This window comes from Myzus persicae, unplaced genomic scaffold (assembly GCF_001856785.1).
Source record: "Myzus persicae strain clone G006 unplaced genomic scaffold, MPER_G0061.0, whole genome shotgun sequence".
Taxonomy (NCBI): Eukaryota; Metazoa; Arthropoda; class Insecta; order Hemiptera; family Aphididae; genus Myzus; species Myzus persicae.
The window spans coordinates 121,740-133,843 of record NW_019101729.1 but is presented as its reverse complement, the minus strand read 5'-3'; the positions used below and the strand labels follow the sequence as shown (position 1 = coordinate 133,843).

The 12,104-nt window shown below is 31.7% G+C and overlaps 1 protein-coding gene across 1 annotated transcript; it reads right to left on the bottom strand.

Moving 5' to 3' along the window:
• Window positions 1–2,927: 2,927 nt before the first annotated feature.
• Window positions 2,928–9,299, bottom strand: LOC111030269 (telomere length regulation protein TEL2 homolog). Its single transcript, XM_022309690.1, has 10 exons — window positions 8,530–9,299; window positions 8,336–8,415; window positions 7,854–7,975; window positions 7,239–7,381; window positions 7,033–7,163; window positions 6,865–6,973; window positions 6,194–6,538; window positions 5,856–5,935; window positions 5,680–5,793; window positions 2,928–5,505 (listed from the first exon to the last, which is right to left on the bottom strand). Exons 1-10 carry the CDS (start codon window positions 8,559–8,561, stop codon window positions 2,984–2,986), a joined length of 3,678 nt encoding a protein of 1,225 aa, XP_022165382.1. The 5' UTR covers window positions 8,562–9,299; the 3' UTR covers window positions 2,928–2,983.
• Between the last annotated feature and the right edge of the window lie 2,805 nt (window positions 9,300–12,104).

Below are 12,104 nucleotides of genomic sequence, written 5' to 3'. Positions count from 1 at the left end.
GCCTATTATGTACAGACATCTCCTGAGAAAGTATTTGCATAAAAGCAACGGAAGGTCTAAATTTAACATACAAATATTTGAATGAAATATGCATAACTATGAATTATGACAAAATCAAAATTATGAAATAAATAATTGTAACAACAATTTTGAAATGTAATCTACAAATTTGCAAACGAAAAAAAGGATTACTATAATCAGGTTTAATTTTTAATAACTTGAAATAGGGCCTACATATTAATAATTTAGCTAAGTTGAACCATATATAAATTGGGTCATTAAGACCTCTTATCAATTCAGAGGTTACGTAATACTTGTTTTGCTTTTTATCAAGCAATTGTCCAACATGGTCTTCTGGTTTGGGGTGGCGCTAAAGACGCGTATATAAACACTCTACAACAAAATATATACACGCTAAGAATAATTTTAAGAAAAGAACCTTAGAAGGTTTAATAAAACTTAATTATAAGTTGCTGGATGCTCTGTCAGTAAGGCTATTATATAAAAAAAATGTATTATCGTTCGTTGTAAAAAAAATTAATCAAAACTGAAAACATTTTAATTTCTACTCATAAACGAGAGCATAGGGCTTAATATCTTTGCTAAGTGGCAACTTTCTCTCGACTAGTTCATCGTACTAATAAGAGCAATTTTACATTTGTAAGACAGATACAACACATACAGATGTAGCGTCTTTTTAACTCCTCAAATATGCAAAATAACATTTTGCTTATGAAATCAACTTGATTCGAAACGCCATTTTGACCCCTCTAAGTTGCGCGTACACTCAATATCAATATGAAAATGCATATAATCCCGGTTTCTAGCTAATACACTAAAATACGTTGAACAATTTACAAAATATTAGAAACTTGACTCCAAGAAGAGTTGTGACGTTCTTTTTAAACTTTTTACAGTAGATATTGTATTTTATTCATTCATCGGAGATGAGGTGCCGAATACCTATTAAACTAAACAAGAAAATGTGAAACACAAAGTAAAGTGTATTCAGTAGAAGTTAAAACGACATTGTAATCAACAAAATATTTTTATTAATAACACAATACGTAAATATTAATATTCTAATTAAAATTTGAAAGGAAATAATATTGGAATCAAATTAAAATTAACAAATAACTAAAATAAAACATAGATTAGGTACATAAACTTAATAAAATTGTAAATAATAATAGGTATTTAAAATTAATTGTATTCAAATAATCCAAAAATTAACAAATTGCAACAAATAATATTGTGGTTAAGAAAGAAATACTGTTGGATATGGTTCATTTGAGCCATGCAAGAAACATTTATAAGGTTGACTTGTCCCAAAATATAAGCACCAAACTCAAATTCAAATGTTTGTCATTAAATCAGGTACAGATTTGGCTTCAGAAAAAACAAACAAACAAACAACAAATGATATGACCATTGACAAGTACATGTTGATGTGATATGTTATTAAAATATTATCTGATGTTAATGATGAGTTTTTCATTTTATGTATATTATGTACATTAAAACCAAATATTAGGTACTTTAATTATTATTAAATATGAAAATTAACACATAGAGTACTGAGAACCCATATTTTTAACTCCAATAGGTATATATATATATGCGAGTAAAAATAAAAAACATTGAAAACGTATGGACATTTAGTATTTTAAATGAAACACATTAATGAATATCATATTAATATTCATATTTGAGCTTATTAAAATATATTTTTATGCAAAGAAGAAGTATAAAAGGATCATTTAAAATGATGTAACAACTTTCCAGATTTTTTAGAAATGAACCACAATCATAATTTGGTAGAATTAGATCATTTTTCATTCATTATATGGTTATTAATTTTTGGTGATATAATTACATCACTATTCTATGATCTTAGTTTGTTTAATAAGAGTCCCACAACCTTTAAAGAAAAATATATATAAATAGGAAACACTTTCCCACAAGTTTTTGAAATCATTTCTTGCACAATTAACAATAATATTGTAACTTTTAGGTCAGTATAATAAATATCACTTGAAGCTAGCAGAGAATGCTTGTTGAGTAGGCATTAGTACATCGTTAGAATCAAAAAAGGCATTTTGTTTTCCTCCTAAAATAAATAATAAATTAAACAAATAACATACTAATCAAAATAATCACCGATAATTATTTGCCAAAGTTCATTGATGAAATATTAAAAAAATTGTACTGATTTTCAAAACAATAATTTGTCTATGATTTATACATTTTTACCACGCAATTCATTTTAACATAAATTTAACTCAAAGTTTTAACTGAATAGTATTTCATCAAATGTAATTGAAAGTATGTTAGTTGTATTTACCAAGACTATTGTTGTTATTAGCCATTTGGTTCATAGACATTGAAATTGAATTTGGCGATTTACTACCTGGTGATAATAAATTGTCCAAGTCTATATTTAGGCCCTTTACTCCACTCCATGTGCTGCCCAGCTACAAAATAAAAATTGTCATGAAATACATGATTAATTTATTTAGGATACCAGACCTTAAAATCTAGGGAGAATATTTGTTTTCATTATACTTGAATAAACATTAATCAAACAAATAAGAATAGAATTCCATTAAAAAAAATATTTAATTAATAATATTATCAAAAAAAAATGTTAAAGACGCCATCTCTAAGTTGTATTAGTTAATTTAATATATTTCTAATTACCTGTAATTTATTTAAGTTTCCAGAAGATTGATTTTCTATGTTACTATTCTGAGCAAATGTTACCGGTTGAATCATTTGATTCAATGGCAAGGAAGACCCTGGAAATTGTAAAGGTTTTGTTTATACACAAAATTATACAAGGGGATATAAAAATAAATAAATAATGCAAAATTAGATATAAAAGAAACTATCAATTTTAATTCATATTAAATTAAAAACAAACATAATATTTTTCCTTAATTGGAATGCACATCATTTTAATGGAATTGAAATATTAATATCATTATGAAAACATATTTTGATCACCAACAACATTTCTATAAAGTAACAGAACTTGAACAGCAAATTTTCTTGCTTCTTGATTTACTTCATTATCGACTTTATTCATTACTCCTTCAGACGTGACAACATTTTCCAACCACATTACAAATTCAACTAATGAGCTTCCCAAGTCAACTAATCTAGATTTAGGCACAGACAACAAAACGGCAGCTAGGCAACCCATCACCGCGATTCTTATTTTTACATCTTTGTGAAATCTTAATGACCAAGTCCATTCTAAAAGCTCTACACCCATACGAGTTGCATGGGTAGAATTAATCGCACAGCATAGTATAACTGATAATGAATTTAATAGATGTACTCCAAGAATGTCCAACTGTTTAGTATTGTCAATTTGTTGGGAAACGATTGGTTCAATTAAATTTCCACGAATGAGAGGGAAGAAAAATGCATCAGCTACGGATACAAAACGATTACTTTGAGATTTTATAGGTTTTCTAGGATTGGAAATTATTCTGGTCTTTAGCTGAACTCTTTTTTTGATAACATCTTCCCAATACTTTGAAGTATTCACTTCGGCAATTGGTTCTTCTTGTTTCTCTTCAACCTTTTGAAAGCCTGATAATTCTTTTGCAGAACCAGTCAATACATTTAGGATTAAAATGCGATGAGAAACAGCATATTTGCCAATAGATTCATAAAAAAGATGACAAAGGTGTTTGGCACAATCGTAAGGAAAAACTATCACTACAGCAACAGCAGATTGATACCTAAGGCTTTCAAAATTCTCCATGTAAAATTGTTGATCCATACCGATCAATAATGTCAACAGCTCAATAGCAAATGAAACATCATCATTAGGTAGCTGTGATTTAATAAGACTTTCGGATGCTTCTAAACAGCCCAGCCACACCTTACAATCTTTTTGTTCATTGAAACCATCAATAAGATCACGTATGTACTTGGGTCTATTTTTGACATCCATTTCAACATCATTTGATAAATCATAAGGGTCAAATTCATCATCATCACTATCTAAAATATTTTCATTTGTATTTTCTGTCTTTTTCACTGCCTTGTTATGAAATGTAGTTATTGTGTTAGTACATCTAGTTATGATAATATCTGAATCTTCAAAAAAGTTATTTAACATTTTAAAAGCATCGTTAAATACTAATTCATTACGACTTTTACAATTTTTTAATTCGTTCAGAGATTTTACTATCAATTTGGATTCATCCTGTAATTTGTCATACTCAAAATTTAAAGTAGGTGCTCCTTCTTTTTGATTGCGCTTTACAATACCAATAATAATCTCTGCTACTATCATTCCTATAGTTCGAACTTTTTCTTCTGAACTCTCCAGATGAATTGGAACACCTTCAAAGAGTTTAATTTCAACATCTCTTTTAAACTCATCATCCAATGTTAAATTTGATAAACATACTGAACCAATAATAATAAGTTTTGATAAGTAGTAATGTTGTTCAAAAGGTGTATGAATCAAAGCACTTTTATCTCCCCAAATTTGAACAAGTTCTAAGATTATAGTACTTAATATATTAGAATTAGAATCTTTTTGAACAAAGTATAAGTAATTCATCAGATTTAATGCTATATTGTCATCTTCGTGATAAGTAAGAAATATCATTTTTTTGCAAAAAGTGTAATTCCAGTTGGGCACATCATTTACTGCATTTCCAATAAGACTATGTAACGAATCAGATGTTGATAATTTACGACAAAACAAATAACCAAGTCTATCAATTGCTCGTCGGTCAACTTCTGAAAGAATACTTCTAATAACAACTGCATAGTTATCATCTAAACACCAACATTCTAATATTTTCAAAGAAGTAGAAAAATCATTTTGAAGATAAGAAGCAATAGTTTTGCCTAACACTATTGAAAGTGGTTTTGTATTGGGCTTCTTGTTTTCTAAAGCATAAAATTGGCTTAACTGGTCAATGACAAACAATATATGATTCATTATTCTGTTAGAAAACTCTACAGGCGTAAACAATTTAGGTATATTCTTCCCAACTTTGTTAGCTAGTCTATGTGGTAATGACAATAAAAATTCAATAACTACCATAAAACGATTATGGTTAGAACTTAAAGTTTCAATAATCAATGATGATTTTATTAAATCGCTTGTTATTATTAAGCTGATTAATTCAATGGCATAATCAGTTCTAAGAGATAATGCATTAGAAGTGACATAGTTTAGTAAAACATGTAGCGATATGTCAAGCATTTCTAAAGTACCGCCGTCTGGGGCAAATATTGGTGAAATCAAATCAATATAATCAACAAAATTTGTTTGTTCTAAAATTATTTCAAGTACTTGGCTGTATACTTTGATAACTTGAGAATAGTTTGGGTAACAATCAAGTTTTGTAAATTTTTGTGGAGTCATTGGACCTGGCAAATATTCAGTAAATTCTTGAAAAAATCTTTTAATATTTGAATCTGAACGTTGGTGAATGGATTCTAGAAGTGTCTTCAACATCACTCCAGTTGCTGAAAAGTTATAATAAAAAAATCCAGTTTTCTAACCTTATCTGTATAAATTATAAGAGAAACCAACTTCTACTAAAATTATAAAATGCAATCAAATTTTCTAATATAATTAATTAATTGAAATAGGTAGCTAATAATACTTCTGTTAATGATAATAAATTATAGACATATTACCTGTGTTATCTAAAGCGTCAAAGTTCAAATCTAACAAGTTACGACTTGTTCCATTTGTAGATGACTGTGGTAACGATGTTAGGAGATCAGAATTAGAAATAATTTTTTGGTTAGCTAAAAAAAACATAAGTTTTTCATTTTATTCAACAGATATTGAACAATAGGAAAAAACTTACCTAAAATAGTTGAGTTGCTGTTTAAAGACATAGACTGAGTAAATGCTGAACTAAAATCAGCGAATTCATCATTATTGGTACTGAAACAAGGAAGACAATTTTAATTTTATGAAAATTATTTTATAAAACAGAATTGAAATGCTTGAAGTACTTAGTAATATGTATTTGCATAATCTATTTTAGTTATCTCAGAATAATTTAAGAAGGATACAAATAACAATTGTTATTATACTTTCACGAAGTCAAAAACTATTTTTTTTCAATTACAATTGTTAATGATGATGTGATACTACTTAAATGATAATATTTCCAAGCGCAATTTACAAATATAAAATTACCTATTATTTTCTACTACAATGTCAGTATTAGGAGCAGCACTAAAAACTGCGTTAAAATCTCCAAAATCATTTGATTGATTATTGCTGTTGCCTACAATATTCAACAAATCAACAGAGCTGGTCTCTGTATCTAAAGGAATATTGGTAGATACTGGAGAGTTGATCACAGATTGTGTCTTGCCATAATGTGCTGCTGCACCCAAATCGATGCGTTTAATAGGTGTTCTATGTTTAGCAGGACTTAGAATTTTGGTAGGTGACATACTACGGTCTTTATATGCTTCTGCAGAAGGTTTATGTGGCAAATCAAGTTCTGGTTCTGAATCCACTATATCATTTTCATCACTATAAAAACATTACACAAATATGCATAAGTTAACTATTGTTAAATAAAAATTTATCAGTTACCAAAATATTATAATTTAACAATTTATATAGATACCTTACAGTATTCAGGTTAATGAGGAACCTCGAACCTTTAACGAGGGGTGGGTCTTTCCTACATCACAGCCGTAATAAAGATGATTGTCCCTAGGTTGAGGGGCAGACAACTTGACCAACACCCGACCAAAACCGGTTTGGTTGTGCCGAGGTTCCTTCTTAACGCAAATTTTAACTGCATAAACCTAACCCATCTCTATATGAATATATTTAAATAGATATAAATTTACCTGTTATTAGGTGATTCTTCAAAACCTAGTGTACTACTACTTTTTTTGTCACTAAATTCATTATTACTGTCCTTTTTCCACCTAGGTGCATCGTCCCACTTCTCACCTCCTAATTTGTAAAATAATCACTGTTAAAATTAGTTAAAAACTGATCAAATATCACATTACCTGCTCCTTTGTAGCCCATGGCTTCACTGGATAATCCAATATATTTGTCTTTGTTTTTTTTAGCTTTTTTCCTTTCTTCTCTCAACTTATCATCATCTTGTACAAAATCAATCAGCTCCCTGACTTTATGCCTAAAAATAATTTTTTGCAATATATTTAAATCTAATTTTGTTTAAGTAATTTAAATCATAAGACAACAATTATACCTTATATTGATTCCTTGGTCTTTACCAAATTCATCAACAAAAGAATAGTTTTCTAATCCTCTTAAATCATAAATATGTTCACGTGCTGACGTAACCACTCTTTCAGATCCGTTTTTAACTAAATAATTTAATAATAATAGACTCTGAAAAAAAATAGTATAGAATATTTAATTATTTATAAATTATAAATTATTATATTTTAAAAATTACTTAATGACTTAAATTGGATATGAACATAATAAAAATTGAAGTTGTTCCATATTAATTATAAGATCACTGTTATACATGATTTTAACTATACTCTGTACATATAGTACAATTATATAAAAACAATCATAGATAATTATATTGAACATGCATAATGAATTTAATAATGAGGTTTTTTGATAATGAAGTTAAAAATGAGGTTAAATAATGTGATTATGTTATAACTAATTAAAAAGTTAATAACATAAACTAATTTAATTGCAATAAAAATCACTAAGTTCAATATTATGATAAATGAATAGTAAAAAAATATGCAAAAGTATTATTCACAATATATAAATGTTTTAGGTACTTGGCCATCTCATTCATTTTAATACATCCATAAAAAGTGATTATTTAATAACTCACTTTATAAGTTCTTCGCCAGTTTTTCTTGTTTTCATGTAACATTCGTTTCCATAGCATTCCCATGACTTCAGGGAAATGCTCAAACATAAATGTTGCTTGTGCTACTTCTTGCATAAGGTTACCTACAAATTGAAAATACAGAGATAAGACCAATCACCAAATACACAAGATAGTAAAACAAAAATTACAGTATTGGTTATCAGGTAATTTTAAAATTAAATCCAGCTTAAACATCAGATTCAAACTGAGATGCTGAGTATATTTTACTAAATTGATTTTATTAATATAAACAATTTTTAAAAAAAAAACAGAACCTTAAGTTCATTATTATTTAGTATCCATAAAAATTGATTCATACTGAATGAAAAGTGAAATAAGTGAATGAAATTATTAAACTATAGTTATTAGTTTTAGATACTAAATAATAAGTGACATTAAAAAATGCACGATGAAACAAAATGTACAATGAAAAAGTATTTTACCTGTTGGACCCCAAGCCTCATCGTTGGTGGCTTCTCTGACTTTAGCTTCAATTTCTGTATAGTTGAGGACTACGTTGGTCCTGTAAATATACAACGCACACATTATTTCAAATTTGAATGATCATTACTACAGCGGATGGCCATCAGTGGATGGGACGGATCTCGGGAGGTTGTAAATGGTGTTCAATACTCACACTTTATCGGCGAGTTCTCGTACTTTCCACATATTGTTTTTACGGCGAGTGACGACGCTGTTGTGCCTGCACAGATCGACTATTTGGGAGAGGAAACAAATAAACAAAAATACTTCATCCGCTGCCAACTATCACTATTCGCGTCTAACGACAACACATAGCAGTCGTTGAATTATAATTGTTGACACCGTACGTGACACACGCGAAGGTGTTTACTGCGGCGATGGCGGAGAGGGCGTCGTGTACAGCGTTAGTGTTGTAACAATAATAATAATATAATATTTTTATCAATTAAAAACCAGTAGCGCGACGACACTAACGACGACGACGACGACGACGACGAGAAATGAAGAGCGGGCGGCGGCGGTGACGACGACGATGTTCTAATCGGAGCCGTTGAAAAATCCTCTCGCGGACCTTTCTGGGCTATCGAGTTGGACGGCGGTCGATGATTTAATATCGCTGCAACGGGTGGGCCACGACGTCAGTGCCTACCTGTACGGCACGAGTCGCCAGACTCTGGGCGGCGGCTGCGGCGGTGGTGGAGAGAGGACGTACAAATACAAAAGACGGTCCTCGGAACACTATCGGAACAACAACTCGGCTCACTCGCAGGTCGCCGTCGTAATCAGCGATCACTGTATTATTAAGCTATTGGCATTGTGCGCGTTCCTCGCCTCTAATATCAACTACTTCAGCAATAATGAACGCGTATAAAAAAAAATATGTGATAGTTCTTATTATTGTTGTGTTGTCGTAGCGCGTGACGCCGCCGCCGACACTGGGGAGCGCCACCGTCGAGGAGCCGACGAAAAAAAAATCCCTCGCGATTTTTACCTTTAAAAATCGAATGATGTCGTAGGTGGCAGTGCGGCACTAATCCGATAGGACTTTCAAGCTATACTATTAAAGCACCGTGTTCACTGTTCAAATATTAATGCATGCCGTCACATATTATTATTATCGTCATTACGTATGCGTGGAGGCATGATAGACGTATCATGCGTGGAGGTACCTATAATATATCGGTTAATAATTAATATGATATTATACCAATTTTTGAGAGTCGTCATTACAAATTAGAACGAACGGGACGCCCGCCGAGTTACTGCTGCGAACAATGTACAGGTGTCAGCCCGACACTGTCAGGTCGTATTTATTGGGTACAGGTATATTATGTGTAATAGAATATTATGATCGCACCGACCACGTATGAGGTATTATTGGTATTAAGGTACCTTACGGGTATTTCAGTGGGGCCCAATGCATTTAAATTAAATAAAAAAATAAATACTTGCGCATGAGGCATGAGTTATACGAGTTTATACGTAATAGTTGAGTCTACGGCATTACGACGGCGAAAGGTCGACCGCGGGTGTTAAGCGCCTCGCTTTGGAGGGGGGGGGGTGACTTTCACGGAGCATTATATTTTGATCCGTTTAGCTACAGACACCCAGACACCCAGTTAAGAGGTATGTGACCATTGTGACCTGTTCGGTGCCGTAATCGCGGTTGTTATGCTTATCGTCCGTGTGTATAACCGCGGCGGTTATCAATTTAGGTAGGTACAGTGGCTGGTGTACGGGCGGCTTCTAGATCACCGCGTGGGTCTAATATAGTAATATGGACTACTATATTCACGGCGAAACTTGAAAATGGATTAAAACTGTGAAAGTAAGACCGACGAGTGACGCCGGCGACGAAGAGTACGTATTTAAGGCCGGCGAGGAAGTACCATCGCCGCGTGGGAGGAGGGGGAAACGTTTTAGGAATTTACCAATATTTTCATAGCACCCTTAAATTTATGAAGGGTAATAGGGATTGGGAGTAGCGTCAAAACTTTAAAATGCGTTCTGAATCATTCCATAGTATAGACGGTATCGTGACACAGTGTCGTGAAAACGAATACACCAATAGGTTTTTATTAGGTATGCCTACCCAGTGCCCACTACCCATATACGATCGCGATGACAATAATTGAATAATAAGGTGCATAATATAGTGTGGCCAATAACCATCATTACTCATAAGTCAATAAAATATTATTATCACGTGCGGAACGAGTAAGTGTACTATGTGTCCACGTTATTAAAATATAATATTATTTGGTGGCGTCATCCGGCCCACAGTCGACGTTGTTATTGTTTTTTTTTCCTCCAAAAATGGTCGTGCAAAAACTCTCTAATATCCGGATTCCAGACTCCACGAGCGGGACAAACCGGACGTGCATCATGCCTATATCCACATAGTATAAACATGTATAACATACATTTTATAGTGTTTTAATACAGGTACACATGACACATCTATAGTGAACCTGTATTGAACACATTATTGAAGATAGGAAGGAGTCGTTGCTACTCCAGCGAAGACTTGCCCCCCCCCCCTCCAAAAATAAAAAAAATTCGTCTCGAATATCTGTACATAACACAACTCCCGAGTTTCAATACTGAAAATATTCCTTAAAAAATTCAACATTGTATTATCGTCTTATAGGTCTTATCTATACATATTATTTTATATTATACTTTTTTAGTGTTACACTAAGTTTATGTCCACCTTGATGATTTCGGGAAATTTTCGTTTTTGCCGAGTATATAAATAGGTACCAAACGTCTGGATACGAATTTGATCCCAACGGGTCATTATCTATATACGCATAAAAAAACTCTGTAATAAAAGCGCCGCTATGTGTAATTTAATATATTTATAGTACATATATTAACATGGTAATATTATGTTCGTAATTTATTATTTATGTTTATACATAAAAATATGAACCTTAATTTTCTAATAATGTCACTCGATTCGACGGTTATATGTCAAGGTCGCGAAGTGAAAGATAACAATAATGCTGTAGTTATACCAATATTATTTTTTGCCGCAAGAACGATAATTAAATATAAAATTCAGATTCGCGATGGATAAAACATAATGCGATTGTGCTTGTCTATACAGTTGACTGCTGCTTTACAGTAGGTACCTATATTACAATAAGTGGTGTACGTGTGCAGTGTGTGTACTGTGAACCTAAAATATTATTGTGTTCTAATAGAGTTATGTTATTTTACTATACGCGTTCTACATTCGTTTTGTATACATATAGGTGTGTACGAAATAAAATATGATAATAATGAAAGGTCACTGTCTCAGCGCAGTGGTCTGGAACGGCCATAACCTTCTACTAAATACCTGCATATATATATATATAAATATAGTAGTATTATATAAATGTATAAAAATTAAATAATATAGGACATAGGTACCTTATAGTTTATCCTCTTGTAACAGTCGGTTGGGGAGGGGGATGAGACGGTGACACGCGGTGTGGTTTTGTAATAATTTCACAAATAATCTAGACACTATTACCTATTTAACTGTGTTAGTTGTAAAAACGAATTCACCGTACCAGCAATGTTTGTTTAATTGAACATGAATAGTATATGGCTAAACACACGTCATAGGGAATATTATGTATACTTACAAACGTGCTCGGTGTCGGTGTGCCTACCTAACGGCTAGAATACCTGAAAATATGTATACGGTATATATTAACTATTGAGCGTTTAAACGTG

Bases quoted from the DNA above. Each gene is read 5' to 3' on its own strand.
- LOC111030269 (XM_022309690.1), bottom strand. From the start codon at position 8,561: ATGTGGAAAGTACGAGAACTCGCCGATAAAGT. The intron at 6,974-7,032 runs GTAATGTGATAT...TTTACAAATTAG, and splicing joins CATGGGCTACAAAGGAGCAG to GAGGTGAGAAGTGGGACGAT. The intron at 5,794-5,855 runs GTAAGTTTTTTC...TGTTTTTTTTAG, and splicing joins CAGCAACTCAACTATTTTAG to CTAACCAAAAAATTATTTCT.